The following is a 26,038-nucleotide window of genomic DNA, read 5'->3' as shown; positions in this document are numbered from 1 at the left end:
TCCCCATTGAAGGTTTCAAACTTCAATCACCAGGGGGTACTGAACTATAGCGAGGAAAATTGCAGCATGTAATCATACTGTCATTGTGCCTGAAGCAGAGTGTGGTGATAGAGTTTCTAACCACAGAAAATGTCCCTCCATTGACATTCATTAGAGAATGAAGGCTTTTTATGGGGACGAATGTGTAGACGTAAGTACTACATGACACTGGGCTGTTATTGCTTGTAATGAAAACCCCAGAAGAAGAATTCTCAACACGTGTGACAAAGAACGAAGTGGGATGCCACATAATACATCTGATGAAGGTAATCGGAACAGTGTCGATGAACTCATTACAGACAACAGTCGCATAACCCAGGCACAACTTGCATTTTAAGTGTGGCTTATCACGGGAGCAACTACAGGTGATAATCGCAGATCTGGGATACCGAAAACTTTGTGCACGTTGTGTGCCTTGGAAGCACACTCCTGACATAAAACAAAAGAGACTGGACATTAGCCGACAGTTGCTTCAGCGCTACGAACTTGAAGATGAAGCATTCTTAAACAACACTTGAGAGGAGTTCACTTTGATTCTGATGATGTAGTGCAAACAGAAGTGAAGCTGTGGCTCCTTGAGATCAACAATTCTACGGTGACGGCATTAAGAAACTGGTCTCTCATTTGCAGACATACACTGGTCACCAGGGTGATTATGTGGAAAAGTAATTGTATGGACAACAAAAGTTCTAGAAAGTTTTCTGCATTTCTTTTATTCACATAAATTCAACTGTTTTCCAATAAAAAAAATAGGAGACATCACTTTTCAGCACACCCTTGTATAATGTGACAGATTACTTGTTTTATTGACAATTTTATCTCGATTCAGCAGAGAACTAACTATCTTTATAATGACAATGTGATTGTGATGCATAACAAATGTGACGAGTATGAGGACATGCAACAACAATGAGTTATTAATGAATTGTTATGGTATACATGGGTATCCCAATTCATCTCTTTGTACATACCTAACATTCCCCTGATGGAAATTATGTCATTAACACAGGAAATATTTTGAAAATCAACTTACATGAAAATGGTGGCATCTGTCCAAAATTTTGAGGAACGGGAGGACGGTTAAACCTTCCTGGTCCACCTTGATGCGGAAACATTGGCTGTTGAGGAAAAAGTCAGTTTACATATCTAATAATCCATCAATGGAAAATTTATAAATCCACAATCAAACTTTTTAAAAAGTTTTGCCTCATATATAAAGTTAATAGAAACAGTATTAAGACTGAAAGTTGAGCACATCTACTGACTTAGAAACTTAAGGCCCTTTGTAAAAGAAAAATTAAAATATACTCAACCTTGGTTTACATAAAAAATAATGTGCAATTCACAATGTGAAATCATTGTTGAAAACAATTACCTGTGGATGCCCAACTTCTTGTGCTCTGATTTCCGATCGATATGGTGGAGGAAAATTCTGCTGCGGTGGGGGAAGCTGCATGTTGCCACCACCAGGGGGCTGCTGCCAGGGAGCTATCTATAGTAGGGGAAAAAATAAACACCATGAAAAAATGTTAATTACTGAGAAAGTATCATGAGTCAGGAATTAAAAACACACACATTTCCATGTAGTGTAGGATCAAGATTAAATATAGATTAGGAAAGATGTGATTTACAGGCCAATATAAATAAATTACCAATACAATGGGACGTTTCTCAGGGGACCAAGACCAAAAAACGTAAAATGCAGGAAAATGGAAAATCTAGGAAAATTTTATAACATTTTGGGACCATCAAGATTGAATGTATAATGCGGGAAAATGTAAAATCCGGGACATAAAATTGGGGTTCCACTGTATTAAGTTTCAGCAGACGGAGCCTTGCATGAGTGGATAGCCCCTCCAGACAGGGAACTTTTTCAAGCACATACTTTTCAAACTTGCCGCAATGTACAAAAAACATTGTAGCTCAAGACATAATAGTATCATTTTCTTTCCTGAAATTTCAGTGCTTTTAGCAGAGGTGAAATTTAAGCATTGTACCTCTCAATAATAAAAGTTAAAGGTAAAAAGAAGAAAATCGATAGTTTTCAAAAAGTGAATGAAAAAATGTACCTAGTCTGGCCATAAATACTGTTACAAACTTTCAGCTTCGACTGTACATCCGGTAGTCATGCTCATGAACCATGCTTGTGCTGAAGTTCACTCCTGACCATTGTGTGTTCAGCTTGAAAGAGAAAGCGTGTATCTTCTTCTGCTTAGCATGGAGTGGGGCGAATATGAAAACAGAGTAGCCATAATTGCTCTGCATGTGGTTGGGAAGTCACTCACTGAGATTTTCCAGTCCCTAAAAATCCTGAAGATCAGCAAAAGGTTTGTGTATCAGACAATCCAGAGATTCACTGATACTGGTAGCATGAAAGATCGCCCAAGAGTTGGTCGACTTCACACCGTATGAACAGCAGTGGCTGTTAAAGCAGTGGTGGGTCGCATCCACCGAAATCCCATCCGGAAGCAAGTGATAATGGCACAGGAGCTGAACATTTCACAACAATCAATGTTCAGGGTACTTAAGGAAGACCTTGGAATTGGAGCTTACCAGTGGAGTACTGGAAATTTCCTGACGACTCAAGTGTAGAAGCAGAGGGAACTGAAATCGAGATGGCTCCTGCAGCGGTACGTTGCCACAATGGGCATTGCAGGATTCTCTTCACTGACAAGAAATTGTTCACCACTGAATGAAGTTTTAACCACCAAAATGAAAGGGTGTATGCTTCAAACTTTTGAGAAGTTTGTGAGAGAGTTCCCAGAAATCAGAGATGCCACCAGCCCTCCTCAGTCATGGTTTGGTGGGAGGTGAGCTAAGAGTGTTCCACCAGGCCTCATTTTTTGAGAAAAGGGCTTAAAAGTCGTTCGAAAGTGTACGTGAAAAGTGTCCTGGACCCTCTCGTGACACTGTTGAACCAAACAATGTTTCACAATGAATCCTGGATGTTCAAGAAATATTCTGTCCCAGCTCATAAGGCAAGGATGACACGACGGTGACTGGAGACCAGTGTACTCGATTTCATTTCCACTTTTGATTGGCCATCTGAAAGCCATGATCTCAGTACCTTGGACTACAAACTGTGCCCAGAGCTAGAGGGCACAGTCTGCAAGAAGATGCACCCTATAATTGAAAGTTTACAGCGCTCCTTGATAACAGCAGGGGCGGACTTTCCCATCAAGACCATGCATGCTACAATAGATGTCTGGCCAGGGAGACTTCGAGCCTGTGTGATGGCAAAAAGAGGGCATTTTGAAAACTGATTGGTGCTATTTGCATGTAATATATGTAAGTGTAACATACTAAAATAATATTTCAAAATCTGAAACCATATTCAATTTATTCACAAAATAGTGTGTAACAGTATTTATGGCCAGACTAGGTAGTATGTAGCAGTGGTACATTCCCACAACCAGGCAAAGTTTCGTTCAAAATACACTGATACTTCTTGGGGGAAAAAGAGAATAATGTATAAGATTGGCAGTGTTGCAGGCTTAAGAAAAGAATTTCCGGATTTTTGTTTTTAGCATCAGCCCTATGGAAACTGGATGAATCAATTTTGTTCATTTTCAAAACCTATGTTATACATCTAAGGGACTTTTTTTAACTCCCCTTGTTAATAATAGTAACAATGGATATATTATTTTGTAATTCGAGCACGACATACCTTCAAATGTACACAAATGAACAAAAAGGACAGAATTGAAATATCATGTGTAGTTTTCAAGAAGTGGTGCATTAATTGTTGCCACATGTTGCTGGGAAGTCTGCTAAAATCTGAAGGTTTTATTTAATGATACCAATAACCAATATAATACTGATCGATTTGAAATATCTTGTGAACAATCTCAAGAGTTTATTCCCTCACTGGTAGAGCACAAATTAATCTATTTCATCTCCAATGTAAATAATCTCCAGGATCTTTAAAACAATAGCATATTTAAACAATGACAAATCATACCTGTCTCGGCATGTGTGGTTCCTGCATAAGTGGAGATATTGGGTTCATGGGTGGCCCCATCGAATGGGGTTGGAAATGTGAACCAGGCATGCGTGGCCGTGGCCCTTGGTGCATCGGATGATGGCCCATCATCGGTGGGTTTCCTGACATCTGCTGGTGCGGCGGCTGCTGATGGAATGGTGGTCTTGGACCTTGGGAGAACACGGGAGACTGATTAGGACCTGACCCACCATACATCGGGGGCTCCTGATTTTCCCACTGATCATGGTGTGCTGGATACTGATCCTAGTTAAGAGGGGGAAACAGTTACTAGTTAAGAACAGCATTAATTCTAGAAATACTCATGACAATAACAACATAAGGAGGTAACTGGATACAGGAGAAACAAAACAAGGTGTGATTTGAATTTAAAGCACTAGTAGGATTAACCCTTCAACAATGGAGCACGTTTGCCAGTGAACCCGTGAACTACAGACGTGTATTCAGCAGGAAATATAAACTTCCAGATGCTATAAAATAAAATTATATATCTCTGGAACTAAACATGCTACAGTTACAAATTATGACTCGTTTTGTTCAGTACACATTGGGCTATAAACCTGTAGCAGAAAAAACAAATTTTCCATAATCAGTTGGAAGAATAATAACAAAAACTACTTTTTCATGAAATTTTAAATTCATTGGCCCCCCAACGCAGGCAATGCCGGGACGTGAAAGTACAAAATGGTAACTGACTATTACCTGATTGGTTTCCCATTACTGTGGAAAAAAATTGTGCACTTATTGCATTCTCTTGGTAAAAGTGTGTTTCGCAAAACCAGAATTAAGAAAAGAGAAATGTTGGCAAAAACAAAAGAAAGAAAAAATTGCACATAATTCTGATGACCCCCCCCTTTCCTGCCTCAAAATATAGCAAGAATGAAATTAAACTTCAATTAAACATTGTAGTGTTAGTTTTCCATGTTTTTGAAAGGTGTAAGATGCATTTTGCTACCATGTTTTGTCACGAAATAATGCGAAATGAACTGCAAAATGCGAAATAAACTCTTAAACATGAAATTTAGGGTTTATTTTCTGACGCGACATCTTCTGGGATCTGAATTATCCTGTGTGTTATGCAATTCACGAAAAATGGATTAATTCTGCTGTTAATATTGTAGAAGCAAAAATGGACTCCTTTACACAGAAATAAACTTAATACTCCGATAACTACATAAATGTGCTTTTAGAAGTAAAATGTTAATTTTGTGTAATAAGTATAGTTTTTAAATCAAATTTAGGATTATATTCACAATTTTAAAACCAAAATGTATTTTTTTATACAACTTTTCATCCAATTTTTCACCGCTATAACACAGATTTTTTATTTTATTTACCACTTTTGAACCTGAAATTGACTACGTTTTTGTACTGAAATTTTGCTTTTTTATTTACCAAAATTATGTGCCTCTACTAATTATATATCTCAAGACTCATGCAGAACTCAAAACATTTATCTCCGACCATTATCCGAGTCACAGTATTATATTACACATTATTTTGTAAAAATATCCTATGGTTTCATTAAACACCAATAATCCAACAATGTTGTAGAGTTGAGTTGGTGTTTTAAGTCCACTTTATGCACAGTAAGGCTAATCGGGACTGGACTAACAGTTTAAAGTGGGATCCGAACCTCAATGTGCCTCCACCGGGTATCAAACCCAGGAGCCCTTGATTACAAGGCGACGACGCTGCCACTATGTCATCCGCGAGGCCCTCCCAACAATGTTGTGGTCACTTATTTACACACATAAGGAAAGCTGCCATTTCAGGGAGAACTGGCATGCATTACCTCATATCGGTCTTGATGGAACTCTTGTGGAGGTCCTCTGAATTCACCATTGGGTGGCGACATCATCTGATACTGTGGATGTGGCGGTCTCTGTGGAGGTTCACTGAAGTTCTGGTACAGTGGAGGAAATTGCTGACTAGAATCTGGAAAGGTAAAAACAACATGAAATCTGTGACCACCTTTCTCACTGCAATATGTGAAAAAGATTGCTCGCAATTTTCTAGGCACCTGTTGGGAGAATTTTAGTTATGTAGAGAATCCTGTGACTGGCTGGTGGGGCCTTTACATTATGACTCTCCTTCAGGATTCCCACTAATTTTGCTTAACCAAATTTCCTGACTTTGCCAGATTTTCTACGTATTTTCAGATAACTTCTTCCGTGACAATTGAAAAATTGACTTTCAATCTTTTCCAGGTTTCAAGTCCTGACACGGACCTGCTTGTTACTTATGAGGGTCCCATCTACATCCCATCTAATCATCAATTATCCTGATCATCATGATCAGGTAACAGATTTATATGTAAATACATATTTATGTATGAAGCTGAAATCAGTTATATTTTGTATCATCTTTGCGCATCATGGCATGTAGATTTGAAAACTTCAGTTTATGTCATGGAAACGGTAAACGTGGTTTGAGAATTACTTACTTAATGGTTATTTCAGATGAATTTCGAAGACTCTGTCTTCATTCACTAAAGGTACGGATAAGAAGAAGCCGTACCCTTAGTGAATGAAGACAGATAGTCATCGAAATTATCTGAAATAACCATTAAATTGTGCAACATGGAAATACGAAATTCACGTTAAGTAATTCATAGGGGCATGCATATTTCGTTTTTGCCGAAAAAACAAAAAGTGTCAAAAAACACATTGTAGTGTTAATTTTTCATGGTTGTGAAAGGTGAGAGTTGCATTTTGCTACCGTGTTTTGTCACGAAATAATGCGAAATGAACTGCAAAATGCGAAATAAACTTTTAAACTACAAAATGTAGGGTTTATTCACCGACGCGACACCTTCTGAGGTCTGAATTATCCTGCGAGTTATGCAATTCACGGAAAATTGATTAATTCTGCTGTTAATATTAGAGAAGCTAAAATGTACTCATTTACACAGGAATAAACTTAATACTCTGATAATTACATAAATGTGCTATTAGAAGTGAAATGTTAATTTTGCGTAATAAGTGTAGTTTTTAAATCAAATTTAGGATTATATTCACAATTTTAAAATCAAAATGTCTTTTTATATACCACTTTTCACCGCAATAACACCAAAATTTTATTTTATTTACCGCTTTTAAACCTGAAATTGACTCTGTTTTTGTACCGAAATTTTTGCTTTCTTATTTACCAAAATTATGTTATGTACCTCTAGTAATTAATTTTTTATTTTCCATATTTTTACATATTTCAGAACATTTCTCAAAATATACTCCATATCCGTGCAATAACTACACGTCCCCATGTGACTGAAAGAGTTTGGTGCATTACTTGCAAATAACTGACAACCGTCTGAAGCGACGTTAACAAACTAAAGTTTACAACCCTTTTTTATACCCTCCAATTGCTTAATTACAAGTATTCTGTCATCTGAATAATAAAGCTATTTTTACACACACACACACACACCTCCTAACTGATTGTTTTTGCTATTATAAAAATTCAAATTCCTGTTAATTTACAATTGGTGTCAGGAATAGAGAATGAAGGCTCAAGCATTCACTCCTTGTTCTTACAAACAATATTTTGGCAATGTTGGAAGAGTCTCCCAAATTGAGCAGCCCATTACTAACCCTACCTTCGCTACTAGTTGCATGCCCAACAGCAGCACCAGAAACAACGATTTGTGACACACATACAGGATTAGCTTTTGGTTTCTTTTCAAGACAGTCAAGCCAAGACTGTATTTTATGTAGGTCATGTAGTGTGTCATATTATTAAAAAGGTAAAATTTTAGAACTAAGTCCATGTTAAACTCCATATTTTGGTGAAAATAACAAATATATATTTACATATTTAGCAGTTTTACTACATATAAATCTGTTCCCTGCTCATGATTTACCAAAGTGGCAGAAACGAGACTTAATATCATACAAATACATACAAATTTATCATTAAATATCTAAGAATATCATAAAAAACAGCTAAATTTCATGTTCACTGAGATTGCAAATAGTAAATTGATATATTTTTGCTGTGGTTCGTTTATGAAGCAACTGTATATTTTGCACTTTCATCAGATATCTGCGAACAAAAAAACATTGGGGTCTTATCTTCAATATTTATCACCTGAATTAAATGTCAAACTTAAAAGGTCACTACTCACATCCTGAGAAATTAAACATCCCCATTCTCATACATAAACTGTAGCAATAATAAACCAACTTACATTCAGGGTGCTGTGGTGCCGATCCACGAAAATGTGGGTTGATGAGAATCTTCTGTGGAGAGTTTGGTTCTCTTGCAGGAGCAACTGGTGGTCCACGAGGAAACTGGGGAAACACTCTTGCGATTGACCCTTGGTTCCGACCTCTGCCGCCACCTTGACCACCTCGTCCTCCAATGCCTTGGGGACCTCCACGACCACCCCTGCCTCCCCTTCCTCCACGTTTACCCTGCTTCTCAAAAGTGGGCTTTGGTACCTTTTCTGGGGCAATCACCTTATCTGAAAAATATTGAAAGTCTTGATGAAGGAACGAAAACCGTATCCCAGAACAATTATAGACAAAAGAACATTATACTTATCGCAGGCCCCTCCTGTCCCTCGATCATCTTCGAGGGTGTGTGCCTCCATGGCTGTCAAGAACCTCAGTTGTGAAGTAAAAGCTGTAGGTGTAACATCACTATTCCATTTCAATGTTGCCAAGCGTACGTCTCTTTATGTCAGTTGTTTTTATTAGCTTGTAATGTTTGGGTGTTTTGTGTACTAATTTTCTGTGCTTTGTGAAGTAATGTACAATTTTTATCCAGTAAAGGAGATGATCAACTCTATTCCCAATCTACAGTACGATTGGCAACATACTGTGTATCCGATGCTCATTTGTTTCATCCCACCAGCAACTTTCAGTGCTTTGCGACATGTCAGTCGAAGAGAATTCAACTGATACCCGATTTGATGTTACCCAGTCGCCAGTTGGAAATACGACCAGTAGAGATACAAAAAAATAAAAACTATCAGAAATACACAGCAGCGAGTTTTATGTATTTGTTTTTCTTGTATGTATGCATTGCTTGCATTATAGAATTATTTTCTTGTAGTTTACTGTTATTACAAGCATAAGAAAAACTGTTTTCTTATGCTTGTAATAACCGTAAACTACAAGAAAATAATTTGATGTATTTGGCCACCAAAAACAGAGTAAATATATCGTTAAGGCACACAGGTAATGGTTAACTTTGACATGTACTTCTACTTCCGTCAAGCTTTAGTTGCCAACATATGACACAACATATCAAGTTTTTATATCTTATATCCCATCTTAACCATGTTTTAACTTTTTCCTATGCTTCATTCTTTCTTCCATCCCTGGTGAAGGATGATGAATCTGAAAATTAGCACGACAAAGCAAGATATATATATGCTTGCCTCAGTAGTTTCTAATACGTTGACAGCACATGGTGTGAAATACTGCCTAAAAAAAAATGTTTCAAAACTTGTTCAGACTTCTGACGAAGCAATGCAATGTGGTGAAAGCCACAGGGAAGTTGATATGAGTGCCGAAAGTAGCCATTACTTGGGTAAAATGGTGGCATGTGATGTGAATTATGCCTATGCAAATTCCATGCACGGTCTGAATGATTACTGGTAATTAACTTATTTTGTGAGAAAGCAAACCACATATGAAATTTACAAAACTAGGTAGAGAAATTCAACACTTATAACCATATATAGGTAAAATTACCATTAAAATATGTACTGATAATTCTCCCCCATCTTCATTATAATTTAAACATTAGATGACACTAGGGATGGTACCGATTAATCGGTACTCTATCGGTATTGGTCGATATAGGCATATCAGTGTATCGGTTTATCGGTAAATTTACCGATTATTTTACCGATCCGATATATCGAAAAATATCTCATAATTTAGTGCAAAATTATGCCATTTTGTTGTAATTTATATGGATAATCTCGATGCCCTACTTTCTAAAAAAAAAGTAATTGTCTAAATATTCAACTTCTTTTGCACTGCAGTCACCTCGAAACACACATTTATTAAGGAGATCAATGATCATTTCAGGTTCTTCAAGGACCATTTCTAATTTTATATTGGATCGGTAGAATATCGGTTATCGGTATCCGTAAATTTTATATCGGTACTTTATCGGTATCAGCCAAAATTTGATATCGGCCCATCCCTAGATGACACATTAACTACATTAACATTATAATTCAACGTAAGCCACAAAAGAAAACACTTAAGTTTCAACAAAATAACTCAAACTATACAACACTGATGCTAAACAAAAAATAGTGACACATTACAATGACAGTATTACCACTGCACACATTTGTGGCCTGCGGTTCAATTTACAGACCTGATTTTACACAGGTAAAAACATTTTATGATAATATGAAACCAAATTAAAGGGAAATGTCCTTTTTTGGCAATATGGCCACAGATTATTATTATATCAAGAAAACTTGGTCAAAATGGAAGAGGGTTATGACACCTAACCAACCCATCCCTCCTGTGTATGTCACTGACATAGCTCATGAAATAAGCAAGCAGTATAAAACAATGCCACCATTACCTAAAGTATCTGGGATGTTTCCATAAAGCTTCGTTGGTTTCAGAGAAATTATATTCGGCCTTTCTGTCTTGAAGCGGTCCCTGCTTCCTTCCTGATCGTCATCATCTTCTTCAGATTCGTCATTCTTTATGGCTGATGTGTCTAGAATAAGGGTGCTGCTGCTGCCATGAGAAGTATCCGGCTCTGAAATAGCATAACCACAAGAATGTCAGTACATTGCAAATCACAATAGAATCGCATGATAATGGTATAGATCAACCACAAGGAATAGAACCTTCGGCTAAAAGTCACTGTGCACCTTTCCCTCCATCAGTTCAACTCAGTCCATGAGGAAGCATGCTTCACTCTGACCCTCCCCTACATGCAGGAGTACGATGCACAGGAGTAGAAGGTCAGCACAGGTTCTTTTGCCTGTGGTTCTACTATACATATGTCCAGGGCTCGAAAAATCAGAGTCGCCATGGCCACTGAAAATTTCAGCCTGGCGACTTTGATGTTTTGCTGTAATATTGCCATTTTTAAATATGTATGTACGAAAATTTTGATAATTCTAATTTCAAATTGCAGTACATTGGAAGGTAACAAATGATTTCTTATTTAATCAATGTTGTACACATCATGTAGAATCAATAACAATTTCTTACTCTTTGCCCCCAACCCCCCCTTCCTGCTTTCACATGGCAAGCACTTCGTAATAAAAGCTCACGTGATTTGTGTATTTTACTGACAAAACTACAAGGCATGTGTATGGCCACAAGAGAAACATTGCCGTTGTGTAGAAAGGGGTTCACAAATGTGACATTGGGGAATCCACTTGACTGCACGTGATCTGTGACTTTTTGTAAATAGTGAAATTGTAAATGACTTGTATATACAGTTGGGATCAACATTTTCTTTACACTATGTGCTGTGAATATATCAGCGTGACTCCATGTGTGCTCAAGAAAAAAAATGATAAATTGAGCATATTTCTTCACCAAACGTTAGTGGAGAGCCTCTCAACCCAAAGGTAAGTTTACATCTTTTTAATTGCAATTTAAAGCTAAAAACATGTACGCATGTACATGATGCATTTGTATTTTCATTAGCCATTGATTTTTTTTTTCTGGCGCCTGATTTTCAGAGCTGGCGCCTGTCTCTGAAAATGATTTTTCGAGCACTGCATATGTCATTCAAATGCAGGAAACTGAAATGCAATAACAAAAAGCCAGGAATGTATTTCTTAAGGTTAATTGAGATGAGGATGTAAATAAATGAATGGATACAGCCAAGAAAGATACATAGAAAGGAGATTGGGGATTGAGCATGATGGAGTAGAAATTTACTGGGGGAGGGCAAGATCAAGATGTGTCAGTTGTTGACCTGAAAAAAAATGACAGCTGATAGACAAACATTATTATGGTGATAAAAGAAAATGTGTTATTTTAACCATTTTTTAACCATTTGCTAAGATGAGGATGAGTGATGATATGATGGTATTGATGAAGGTTGGTTGATTGATTTGGTTTATTTTAGTTCGCTTTCCTGCCACTTTTGGCTAATCGTGAAGATGAGGATGATATGATGAAATTGATCAAGGGGCACTCATAAAGAACACCCATGTCCAAGTTGGGATTCAAACACCCAGGCCCAATGGCATCATAGCATGCTGTGCTAACCACTCTGCCACAGGGGTCAGCAACAATGATGAAGGGTTACTCACAAAGAACACTCATGCCCAGGGAAGGATTCAAACCTGGGACCTATGGTGGCTTACCGTGCTGTGCTAACCACTGCACCGCAGAAGTTTGCAGTTCAGTATTATGTTAACTTCTCCACTGACCTATTGTTTCACCTTGTTTAGGTTAAAAACCCTTGTTTCTCCTTCTTGCACGGAAAAGTGCAAAATTTTGCAACTATACTTCACACTGAATATATATTATACGCGAAGAATGAGCAGTCTTTAACACAATTTTAAAATTAATTTTCAAGTACTTACGTTGCAAGAATTAAACAACACAACTCAACTTACTAAATATTATTTCACTTTAAATCATTCGATACAAACTCATTTTGCTATTTTTGACACAAGACACTTTAAGTCAATCTTCTTACATATAACAAAAACGAATCTAAATCAACAACTTAAAACAAATAAAAACATTGATACAGCGTTCTTAATCTGAATGGTTCCCTGTTAATTTTATAAACTTGTACACAATAGAAATGAAGTAAATATTAGTGACTTGTGAATGCAGAAGACAGCCACAATTTTAATCTTGCATTTGGGTAATTGAAATATTTTAGCCTTTCCAAAAAAGAACCACTTGTAATACTCTTTCGTTCTTGTTGAGATCAGTGCTTATTCACGAAAGTATGGTGACCTTCCATATGTCGTAAAAGTGTTAAACTAAGAGAAGAATCAAATCATACCTTCCTGATATGTTGCTTCATTCCTTGAGTCTGTTTTATCAACTTTCAAAACTGCTGTTCTCTGTGAAACTGTGTCTGGTGTTTTAAACTGGCGGGTTTCAATTTTCAAGTCACTCTGAAAAAAATTTAATACTCACATGTATACTTGAAAACAAGTGTATCAAAGCTGTAGCAACAACTCTACTCAGAACATTATCAAAATATATTCTGTAGCACATATAAAGATTGCCTCAAAAAAAAAAAAAAAGGGGGCAAGGAATTTTGTAAGACACGGTCAAATTTGGATTTTTTTCTCCAGATATTCTTGTTGATTGGATTTCAGAAATTCGATAATAGTTTTAAAACAATACAAAAGTTTTAAGTGTGAAATTTCAGTTTCACTAAGAAAGCTTCAAGAGCTTAAACGAGTTTTTACAATTATCATGATGAAAGTTTCATAAATAAAGATGAAATGTCATTACTTAATACTGACTAAAATTATGAAAATACCAAAAAAACCTACCAAATACTGACTAATTTAAAAACAGACAAACGAATTAGATTTTTAAAAGTGAAAATTGGATTCCATTTGAAAAATTATTAGCTGGCATGCCCATAACAGGGTTTACTGATTCTAAAACTAATATTCCTGTGAAAATAATAATATTTTAGTGTTTCACTATAAAAAAAATTAAGATTAATGCATAGAACATAATGACCTTGTGATTAACATAGGGAGGAAGCAAAAAAGAAAACACAGCCTTGAATAGTGATATTTAAACTTTTTCAGCAATTAAGGGAAGCCACTGTTCAAGAGGCCTCCCATGTAGTCAAATATTCAGCACTCTCGACTTCTGTGCAATCAGTATTTCAGTGTTGGCCCAGAAACTTGAGGAGCTACTTGAAAAGAACAAGTAGCAAGCTCCAGTCTCAAAAGCCACTGAGCAGGCCAAGGCTATCATAGGCCTGATGCTCAATGCTCGAAGAAACATTTTCACAATGTAATAGTCGTTACAAGATTAGTAATTACTGACCATTTTTCATCCTAAATGAGATAGAATACCCTGCACCGTAGTCGTGCAGTCTAAGGTGTAATGCTTTGGGTTGTGGCTACTGGTTTGCGTCTCCTGGGTGAAAGCATAACAACTTTTCTCCTGAGATTTTCATCTGTGTATGGGACCGGTGGCTACCTACTATTGTGAGAGAATTGGGGAGCTAGGAATGAGTAGTGTAACACGGTCATGGAAACATACAACAACAACTGGGGGTTTGTCGTGCTGACCACACATCACCCCGTAACTGGTTGAGGTCAGCAGTCAGTATCTAGGCCCTGGCCCTCACAGGTTATTTATTATTATCGTATCAATCCCTGAGATTATATGTTTATTTTATTAAGTCTCTCTGAACGCTTCACGTTGACCAGGGCATTCACTTGTTTTTCTAATAATTGTCGCTGAAGGCGCCTAGTTAATATTGGGCTACATTTAAATTTGGGGGCGGAACTTGCAGTTGGACCGCTGACATCTAAATTAAAACTTGTAGTTCCACCTACTGCTCTGCTAAACATCTCTTCTCTCAACTCCAATCCCAAAAGTCAGTCCCCTCTCAGCTTGTCTCACCTCTATATCACTAGGCCATCGAGCTCTTCCTCTATGCCGAATCGTGTTATTAATTGCCACTATGCAAACCGCTGACTCCATAAACAGAAGGAACTACCTGTTTTCCTGAATGCTCAGGAGGTTTGCATAGCGCAACACTGTGCATTATAAACATGCCTCAGAGGCTTGAGACAACTGAGAAACGAATTTTAAAGTTTGTGGGATTTTATGAGTATTTAGAATGTTAAATAATTAATTAATGGGTGATGTATGTTATTTATTATTTATTTTTTGATGAGAGCATTTGTTTTTAATTGTATGATGAGTTAATGTTTGGCTATGCGAAAGGTATAAAATTATATTAAGGAATTAAATTATAGAAAAGATAATGGTTATTTGTTGGGTTTTGTGAATTGTTGAATTTGAATTATGGTTGGGTGTTAGGATAATTATTTGTTTATTTGAAGTATTAAGTTGAATAGAATATGCGAAGTTTTTTGTTAGTTTTTTTAATTTGTTGATTAAAGTGTAGTTTTATTTTTGATTTATTGTTTTACTAAATATTTTTTTTTTAATTTTAATTTTAAAAGTTAGTTTTTTTTAGTTTGTTTTATTTTTATATTATTAGGCTATTGAGGTTTTTTTATGTTGAATTGTGTTATTAATTGCTACTATGCAAATTGTTGATTTTATAAATAGAAGGAATTTTTTTTTTGACGCAATCTAGATTTATCCACCCCGACATTCTCGAAACTATCCAGTTTCAAGGTAACATTCACGAGGATGTATTAAAATTCATTGATAAATTTGAAAGTTTAGCTATTCTTAATGAGTGGAATGACTTAAAGAAAAGGCAAATGCTACCGGCACTTTTGGGTGATTCAGCATTGGAATGGTTCAATACTTGGAGTTGAACTCAGGAAGCACAGGATATAGATTTTGTAACTTTAAAAACTAAAATTGTGGAAGAAATTACGGAACCGGGGGACATTTTTCAATTAGAAGAACAAATCAGATTACGCTTCCATCAGGAAAATGAACCTGTTTCAAAATATGTAAGAGAAAAACAGTTATTGTTATTAAAATTAGATCCTGCCATGGACATTAGTGAGCAAATTAAGCAAATAAGCGGGGGTTTACAACCTAACTTTATGAAAGAAGTTTATAACAGGGAATATGATTCAGTGCATGAAATGTTACGAGACCTGAAACATGTTGAACAATTCAAATATCTTGTGCAAAAACGTAAAATTCTAGAAACTGAATGTGAGACAATGAAAGCTCTGTCGTGTTCTGAATCGAGTCGAGCCTACATGCCGAGTCAGCAAGCTATCACGTTGCAGCGCACAGTCAATGGACATGTTGACATAAGTTATTCTCAGGCTAATCGGGAGATCGAGGAAAGATTAAATGCACTACAACAAGACCTTGATCAATTACAGTCGAACACGGGACTCCAGTCTCATGAGTCAGATTTAGTTTCACAATTTCAGAATCTTGAGGCTAAAGTAAATGCACTTGCAGAACATCGGAAAAAACATTCATTCACTGAGTCATCATTCTCATATCCAGTTAGAGAATATGAACATAGAGACAGAAACAATAGGAGAACCTATTATCATAATAGTAATCATAGAGCTCAGAATAGAAATACTTGGCATAACAACCACAATAATCATCTCGACACACAGTCGCAACGTTCGCATAGGGGGCGATGGTGCAATGGCGATAACCCTCGATTTCAGCGTTCGCACTTTTCATCTTCATCGCCGCGAACATTTTTGGAGCAACAACAGGGGCGCGAAGATCCAAATAACCATACTAATCAGGTTGTAAATACAAATCATTCTACTTTTCATCATAACAGAAGCAATTTTAAACGAGTAAGACCTGCAAATGATGGGGACCTAGGTGCAGGGCCTACGGGGAAAACTCTAACGGTCTCTACTTTTCCTTCTGAAGATCTGATTTACATCAATGTGAAAGTAGATGGGGAAATTCGACAGTTCATCCTGGATAGTGGAAGTCAAATTTCGGTAACGGGAGATAAGAACATACCAGTCAATGCCAAGCGATTTAATATAAATACTGCGATTAGAGGGGTCACTAATAGTCAACTGACGGTTAAGGAAATTGTGTTACTACAATTTTCTATACATAACCAAACATTTGTTCATCCATTTAGAATCGTTAAGGATTTTAATCAAGTTATTATATTAGGAAATGATTTCTTGATGGGACAAAAGGCTAAGTTAGATTTTGAGGAAAATAAGCTTACATTGCATAGATTTGGCACACCTCCTAGAAACCAAATTAAAAATGAGAATAAGAAAGCTTTTGACGTGTCAATCAAAGTTTCCCATTTGTTACAGCATGTTTTGCAACCAGAATTTGTAGCTGCTAAAAAGATAAAAGTGAAACCTAGGACACATTTATGCATTCCACTGAAATTGGCTAATTCATATGACAAAGATAGGACACTCTTGGAACCGGACCTACAGTTTCAAGAGAAAACGGGATTGATGGTTGCCAGAGCAATTATTAATGCAGATTCGAATCTTATTTGGATCACAAATCCTTTAAATTATAATGTTACAATGCAATGTTGACATTGCAGCAATAAATTCGTTACTTCTTACTGATTAACTTCATGTTAATTTTAGTACAGTAGGTAATAACTAGCAATTTGTATTTCTATTTTAAAATATTGCATAACTATTCTCGATCTATTTTGTTTAGACAAACCTACGGGATTGACGCACCGAGTTGTTAAATTTCTTTTGTTTAAAGAAAATTTGGAATTGAGAAAGTTTTTTGTGTTTAAAATTTGAATTTCACTTTTTTAATTCCCTGATGCTATATTTGTTACCACCTGGAGTATCAACGAAAGTCAGAAGTAGCATTTACTGAATTTTTTGTTTTACATTGCCACGGCAAATTGCACTGGCCTATCATTTATTAGGAGGCCATTAGAGGCTTGCCAAAGCAATCTCTTAGGACACTAATAGCTTGCTTTGCGCAACTCAAATTTTATATATAGATTTTTTTTAAGGGTTCACAACATAATAATTTTTTTACATTTAAACAGAATTTAGAACATGCTTGCAACACTTACTTTTGTTTATTAATTCTACATTTTGTAATTTTGAAGTGAAATCTATTACTGACAATAAATTATTTCAGTTTATGAGAACACGTAATGGTATTTTAATATCAGGCTCAGGTCAATTTATTGTCATTCAGAACTTGAATAATAATTTGAACACCCAAAGATCAATTCAGATTAACGAGGAGCAATCTATATTTTTTAACTATCAGGATTTTTCTCAGATTATTGTGGATCAACAAATTTTACATACAAGAATTTTAGCTTTTGAACAGGTAAAAATGAAGGAAGTTGAATTACCACTTAATATTCCCAAGAATTTATCTGATTTCACTATTCCCCAATGGACTCCGCTTGAACTTGCCTTAAGGCAACTTAATCAATCTGTTAGTAAGGGCATTTCATTTCAGGAATTAGTTTTAAACCCTTTGCCCATGTGTATATTAGTATTTATTATTTGAAATTTATTACTAACATCAGTATTAGGGTATTATTTTTATAAGCACCGTCAACTTGCAAGACAGGTTCATTCAGAGCAGCACAGTAATAATTAATAATTTAAGGCAACACACCAATCATGGACATTAATATTTTAATTACGGTTGTATATTTTATTTAAATTTTCCTTATTTATTTTCAAAGAGTTATGGCAATTATTTAATTAATTTATTTTAATTTTATTTTATCTTGATGAGGCAATTTAATTTAATTTTAAGAAAAGGCAATGGAATAAGTTTGGTTTTGTGCGTTTACCAGAATTAAATAAACCTCTCCTATGCAGTTTCCTTTCATTTTTATAATTTTCCTTTTATTTTAACCTAACCTGTCTATACGGAACGACGTGGACAAGCAATGCCTACACCAATCATGGGCATTTTGTATGAAGGACCTCTGCAGAAGCTACCATGCAGAAAGACTCATCACCATACTACAAGGAAGCATGCAGACATTTTCTACTACAAGAGGACTACATTTTTCCCGGAAAGCCTGTATTCAACCAGGAATTTTCCTGTTTAGTGTTACAGACTATCAACGACACCTAGTAAAGGAACCAGATAAAATTTCCCCCTACACTGTTTCCAGTTGGGACAATTTTTCCCCATCTCCCAAGTTTTATGGCTAATTTACCGCACCCTTTACATTGCCCCAAATTCAGTCAAGACGATAAGCAATACGAAGAAGAAGGGCAGTAGAGAGAACATATATTCTACAAGCAGCAGTTTCGGTCACAACAATAAGTACAGAATTATTGTTCAAATTGTGCTACAGTGTTTTCCCACACATACACATGCAAGCTTATATCATGTGTATTCATGTGGATATTTACCGTGCATTATGGAAAACAACACTTTTCCATAGCCCTTCTACACATCTTCAGTTCCGTACCATGCATTATAGTTTACATTACACTACAAGGAGGCGACAAGCGCCAGTTGTGTCAATTATCCAGCGATAGCAACAATTAGTGTGTAAATTTTTTTTAAGAAGAAATTATCGCAACGGATAACCAACCGTACATGCAAGCAATAACAAGCATAACTACAGCACTTTTGAACATTTCAAGAAGTATGCTTTAGTGCCAAAGTTTTATGCAAATGTTTTTTTTCAAGCAGTTATTTTTGTTTCACCAACATGGAACATAGTAAGCAACACATTTTTGACACCAGACATTTTCTGATGTTTAATATCAGAGCAGACAGTTGGTGGATACTTGCAAGATTTTTTGTGTGCAGTTACACACCAGTATGTACAAGGCTATATAAATACAAAGCTAGATATACACTGCAGTGTACATAACATAGGCAAGGAAATCGAACATTATATTTAGGTTTTTTGCCTGCGACAGTTATTCAGTGTTAATGATTATGTGTATCGAACATTTCATACTCATATATAGGAATAACCAGGATAGCCATTGAAAGTTCATATTTTTAACGAGAATGGCAGATTTGAGACAAACAGTGCATACCAATATTTTTCTTTCATTTTGTTATAAGTGAAGTGGCTATACATTTAGCAAACATATTACATTTTGGTTTACTCAGGCTTTTACAATGAGATGTGTCTACCCTACGAATTCAATGCTACGTATTATGTCCATTTTTTCATATATGTTTTACATGCCTATTTACGATTTCACTCACATATGGGACAATCTACGTTTTGTGTACGTACTTATAAACCTTTTTTAGTTTTTACTAGTTCTTTGAACGGTCCACGTAGGGTTCCAATGTACAGAAACATTGTGAACTACGGTTCTCTTTACGAAAACATTTCAGCCATTTGCTTGGCGATGGAGCACAGACTAATGACCACACACTTGCGATTTGTAGGCATGAGCAATTCTACATCAAAACAACTTACACATGCACAATTGCGTTACATCGCGAGTTATATCACTTAATGACATAATTTTTTGTAATTACTAGTCATATAATCATACATAATATTGTTTTTATATCATATCGACGTGCGTACTTGTTTTTATTGATTGTAATGTTTTAGGGAATGGATTTTTTTTTTTGGGTTAGGAAATCAAAAGAAGGCTATGTTTTGTTGTTTTTTATATTTTGTATGTTTGTTTTTCTAAGAAAATACATGGAATTGGCGAACCTGGGTCATGTCAAGCTTTGCGCTTTGACTTTTAAATTTTCAACATGGAAAATTTTTTACACCGCGGCAGAACGTATCAATCCCTAAGATTATATGTTTATTTTATTAAGTCTCTCTGAACGCTTCACGTTGACCAGGGCATTCACTTGTTTTTCTCAGTTGTCTCAACCCTCTGAGGCATGTTTATAATGCACAGTGTTGCGCTATGCAAACCTCCTGAGCATTCAGGAAAACAGGTAGTTCCTTCTGTTTATGGAGTCAGCGGTTTGCATAGTGGCAATTAATAACACGATTCGGCATAGAGGAAGAGCTCGATGGCTTAGTGATATAGAGATGAGACAAGCTGACTGACTGACTGACTTTGGGGATTGGAGTTGAGAGAAGAGGTGTTTAGCAGAGCAGTAGGTCAGAAGTGGAACAACGCTTTGGTCGACGAATTGGAGAAGCTAACAGAGGACTTTGCATATTCTATTCAGCCTAATACTTCAGATAGACAGGTAATTATCCTAACACCCAGCCATGATTCAGGTTCAACGGTTCACAAAACCCAACGAGTGACCATTGTCTTTTCTGTAGTTTAGTTCCTTAGTGTGATTTTGTACCTTTCGCATAGCCAAGCGTTAACTCGTCATGCCAATGACGAGTGCTCTCATCAGAGGATGAATGATGAGTAACATACATCACCCATTGATTAATTGTTTAACATTCTAGGTACTCGTAAGATCCCACAAACTTTAAGGTTCGTTACTTTATTATTATTAAATGAGATAAAGTCAAATTCTGCAAGAGTTTAGTGGTACATAAAGATCAGAAAACGAAACTTACAACTCGTGCTCTTTGATTATTTTCCCTCTCTACAAAATGAATGGTTTCTCCTTGAATTTCTGAATCAAGATCATCGATGACTTCATTCACATTGAGCTCTAACACATCCTCCTCAGTTTCCCTGTAAAATATAAACAAAACATATTTTAGAGAATTAATATAAGCCTGGGTAGCGCTACTTTTATGCCCTCACAAGCAGGGCTCTGCCACAATGTATTTTGCAGGGGGATTTTTTGGTATTTTACGTACATTCTCCACTACATTTTGCTAATTTCAATGATGAGGATGAATGGTGATTTGATGAAATTGATGAAGGTACACTCACAAACACCATAAGCAGACAAGGACTCAAACCACAAACCTTGGTGGTAACGAGATCATAAGAAAAATTAACTCAAAGTACAGTAGCATGCATAAGTATTACCAAGCAAGTAGTCCATCACCATATTTTTTCTCTTTGAGAGCTTCAAGGATTGGAACAAAATGCCAAACAAGAAGCTGGGAATCACTGTACCAGAGGACGAAAGAGTCCGTTGCTAGTCTGGGTCTACTCAAGTCCATTCTTTGGCTGGGCGGACTTTACAGTGTAGTGGAATCGGAACCACTGTGCAACATGCCTCGTCTAGGGATGAAACCTGGCACCCCTTCATTACAAGGCCACAGTGTAATCCAGATGCTATCAAGGAAGTCCATGGGGTGGAAATAAAATGGACAAGAAATTGGCTAGTAGGAGTGATGGAGGACGTTATTAAAATAGGCACCTATTTGTTCTTAGAATTTATTCAATCTTCCAATGGGTGTGCCTTGACAGCTATTTTTCCACCAATGCACACTATAGCCAGCTCTAAGGTTCATGCTGCTTCTTATCAACAGTCACCTGTAGGTAAAGGCAGTTGGACAATGGTGCTGACCACACCACTGATAGTCTTATGTGCCTTCGTGACATGCATAATGGACAAAGAATAAAAATACTTTTTGAAAGAAAGTCAATACATTAATTTCAATTAGGCAGCTGCTGCCACACTGAACCGATAGCAATGCTAAAACTCTTACTGATTCTCACTGATAGAGGTATTGAAAATTGTATTACATCAGAGGTTTTCAAACGGCACAGTGGGATGCACATGTATTGCTTGGTTAAATTGCCCATGACTAATTTCATTAATTTTTTTCTGCATTCCACGTATGTTTAAGGACTAGATTTTAAAGTATGTTAGTGAAGAGGCTGTCAGCAGCTTGTGTGCCATTACGTGAAACTCTCATTGGCTAAAACAAAGAGAAAAAAATGATGATGTACTTTCATAAGTGTCATAAGATATGTGTATAAATTTCACAGCTGCCGGATAATTAGTTCGTGAGATATAGCATTGTGAGTGAAGCAGCTTTTGTTATTGTGAAAAAATGGATAAAAAAGAATTTTGTGTGTTAATAAAGCATTGCTTTTTGGCGAAAAAAAATACTGTTGAAGCCAAGGCTTGGCTTGGCTTGATAAACATTATTCGGACTCTGCACCAGGAAAATCAACCGTTGAGAAGTGGTTTGCTAAATTTAAACGAGGTGAAATGAGCATCGAAGACGATGCACGGAGTTGATGCCCCAAAGAGGCTGTTACCGACGAAAACATCAAAAAAGTCCACAAAATAATTTTAAATGATCGTAAAGTGAAGTTGATCGAGATAGCTGAGATTATTACATAGCGTTGTTGGAGCGTTTAAAGGATGAAATCACAAAAAAACGGCCCCATTTGAAGAAGAAAAAAGTGCTGTTTCATCAAGACAATGCACCGTGTCACAAATCAATGAAAACGATGGCAAAATTATATGAATTAGACTACAAATTGCTTCCCCATCCACCATATTCTCCAGATCTGGCCCCCAGTGACTTTTTCCTGTTTGCAGACCTTAAAAGAATGCTCGCTGGAAAGAAATTTAGCACTGATGAAGAGGTAATCGCCGAAACTGAGGCCTATTTTGAGGCTAAAGAGAAATCGTACTATAAAAATGGCATCGAAAAATTGTATGACCACTATAATCGTTGTATCGCCCTCAAAGGCAACTATATTAAATAATAAAATCGAATTTTGTCAAAAAAATATTTTTTACTATGTTAGCCTACGAACTTTTCAGCCCAACTTTTATATCTCCATTACTCAATGAATATTAGAGAAATAACACAAATATTGAATTTCATGCAATTATACATAGCATGAAATACATGTACGGTATTCCTAGCAATGTATCTCACACATTTGTCATTTTTGGGTAAAATCTGTAATTATGAGAACCCGGTCCCCACTGATAAGAAAGATACACCATTTTATGTATTTGGGAGGTACTGCAAAAGCAATTGAAATGATCACACAATGATGTTCTAAGCAACACACATCCAATTTTACAGAAACTGTAAAAAAAACAGCCACTTTGCTTTCTCTTACATACCAAATAATAATTTGAGGGTGTAGAAAAGGCTTCCATCTCTTCATATTATCACTACCATATTCTTGAAGGTATGAACAACGTCCTTTTCATCTTTATATCTCTACCTATGAAAATGTTGCTTACAATGTTCATGTGATCACTTCAATTATAGAAAGTCTAATTTTTTACAACACTTACTCAAATACAACTTCTGAATCATCGCCTTCTTGAATGTAGTATGTTGTTCCAATATCAGTTGAACTTCCATCAGCCTCTATGTATTGAACACTTTGTTTCTGGTTCTGATCCTGGAAAATTGAAGCAAAGAAATACATAAATACTGTAATTTTCTTATCCAAAATCGAAATTCCTCCTGAGTAATATATTTACAGAATCAAAGAACATTTCTCCTGTGAAAAATGTAATTACTGTGATACGCCTTGTTTATTTTTACCATACGTAATGCTTTACTTGTTTATTTTCAACATGAATATGTTTTATTTGTTTGTGTTAATATTATCAAATGTATAGTTTTCTTTTATTTATGTGTAATTAAAAGTGACATCGGAAGCGGAAGTCATTTCCGGTTTAAAAACATTTTTAGAACTGTCCAATATTTTATTGAATCCATTGCCAGGACAACAGTGCGTGAAAAGATGAAAAGTAAGTTGAGTTTCGCTAGATGATGTGAATCTTGTGAAAAACGTTGACATAAAAGAAAAGCTGCAGCTTAATGTAATGTGATTGGATTTGTGAGTATAGATGTGTTATTTTGCAGTGAATGTTTAAAGTAATAAGATTTTATTAAACTTGTACAATGGCAAGAAGTTAGTTTTTTTTTTTTCTAATTGCACGTCCTGAGAATGCTGTGCAGCGATAACATTAAGGAGAGTCTCATAACTCTGCCGCACACAGGGATTGGGCAACTACTGTGATGCAGTAATCCAGTGTTGTGCACCAAAGAGAACATCACAACTGTACGGCATCATGACAGTTCTTAAACATATGCTCTGTCCCAGTTACCTCTGGAGCAGGCGAACGAAAATATAGTAGGGATGCAACACAGCTCCACCAATGAACATGTCAGAGGGAATGGGATTGTGTGGAGGGGAGAAAGCGGCTGCAGTTTCCAGCCCTCACAGCAGCATGTACTGCTTTGCTCTGTCCACTCTGTTTCCTCCCCTTCTCTGACACTATGCATGGCCTTGATCCATAGATAGCTGGGACAGGGTACCAGGTGGTTATAATGAAAGTGACGGCGTTCAGAGTGGTACAGCATGGGCTGTAATGAGAGTAGCAGTCTGAAACTTCGTAGATATGCTAATGAAGCAATGCGCTCGCGAATTATGAAAAAAAAAAAATGGTTCCAATTCTCGCCACCAGCGTAAAAATGGCACTGTAAGCAGTCAAAATGTGGTAGTTACAGGAAAAAGGCAGGAAAGATCAAACACGTGAGAACAATGGTTCTGGCATGTTTATTAAGAACTATGGTTACAAGAACTCTTCAATATGGCCTCCCAATTCAGCAACATGTTGCATTCGTAACATGGCATGGTCGACGGTTGCTCGCAGCATGTCTGGTGAAATATAAATGACGTGTCGTTGTATGCTAGCCTTCAGATCAGGCAGAGACCGGACATGTCCCTGATAGACACGATCTTTTAAATATCCCCACAGCCAGAAGTCACATGGATTAAGGTCGGGGGATCTGGAAGGCCATGCATCTGGAAACTGCCTAGAGATGATGCGGTCATTAGTGAAGGTTTCTCGCAGCAAATCTTTCACGTGGCAAGCGACATGTGGTGTTGCCCCATCTTGCAGGAAAATGGTGGTGTGTTCACACTTCCGTTCTTGCAAAGCTGGAATCACGTGTTGCACAAGGAGGTCCCTATAACGTGCAGATGTCACTGTACACCTAACAGGCCCTCGAGGTGTCATCTCCTCAAAGAAAAAATGGACCAAGAATGAAGGAGCTAGTGAACCCACACTAAGCAGTCACGTAAACTGAGTGCAATGGTTGTTCCTGCACAACATGTGGACGAGTGGATCCCCATATGCGACAATTCTGAGTATTCACTGCACCATCCACAGAATATTCCCCGGCCAGATATCATCCACTTCCATGCATGCCAAAAACCGATGAGCAAACTCACGGCGTTGTGGAATATCTTGGGGTTTCAATTGGTGCACAGTTTGAATCTTGTAGGGATAGCAGTGTAAAATGCACCACAAAACCTTGCGAACTGTTGACCAGGGGAGTGACAATTCACATGCCACATCTCTAGCACTGGTTGCAGAAGTTGAGGCATGTGCTGCACGGTCAGCTACAGCTACAGCAACTTCGTCCACAACTTCCACGGGGATGGGCCACCTTCCTCTCCCTGGTGCAACAGCCAATTCACCTGTTTCCTATAATTTCTTCATCATCTTCTTCAGCCCATTAATTGACATGGGCCCTCTTTTCAGCCCTTTCTGTTGCGATATTTCTGCA

At 36.8% G+C, this 26,038-nt stretch overlaps 1 protein-coding gene across 3 annotated transcripts in view; it reads right to left on the bottom strand.

Annotated features, from left to right (window-relative positions):
- The window catches only part of LOC145981252 (uncharacterized), a 68,951-nt gene that overhangs the window by 24,557 nt on the left and 18,356 nt on the right, over positions 1-26,038 (bottom strand). For all 3 annotated transcript variants that reach the window (XR_014440943.1, XM_083114404.1, XM_083114405.1), the window contains exons 3-11: positions 23,746-23,855; positions 21,131-21,251; positions 13,010-13,124; positions 10,598-10,780; positions 8,229-8,504; positions 5,835-5,977; positions 4,001-4,285; positions 1,415-1,531; positions 1,073-1,157 (exon numbers count right to left, since the gene is read on the bottom strand). Coding sequence is in view for 2 of the 3 variants with exons in the window: in XM_083114404.1 (XP_082970530.1) it covers positions 1,073-1,157; positions 1,415-1,531; positions 4,001-4,285; positions 5,835-5,977; positions 8,229-8,504; positions 10,598-10,780; positions 13,010-13,124; positions 21,131-21,251; positions 23,746-23,855 (1,435 nt within the window). In the remaining variant the exon portion in view is untranslated. The remainder of the gene's footprint in view (positions 1-1,072; positions 1,158-1,414; positions 1,532-4,000; positions 4,286-5,834; positions 5,978-8,228; positions 8,505-10,597; positions 10,781-13,009; positions 13,125-21,130; positions 21,252-23,745; positions 23,856-26,038) is intronic.

Source organism: Lepisma saccharinum, chromosome 29 (genome assembly GCF_977018435.1).
Source record: "Lepisma saccharinum chromosome 29, izLepSacc3.1, whole genome shotgun sequence".
In the NCBI taxonomy this organism is placed as follows: Eukaryota; Metazoa; Arthropoda; class Insecta; order Zygentoma; family Lepismatidae; genus Lepisma; species Lepisma saccharinum.
Note: the sequence above shows the minus strand (reverse complement) of the source record. Positions and strands in the feature narration are given on the sequence as shown.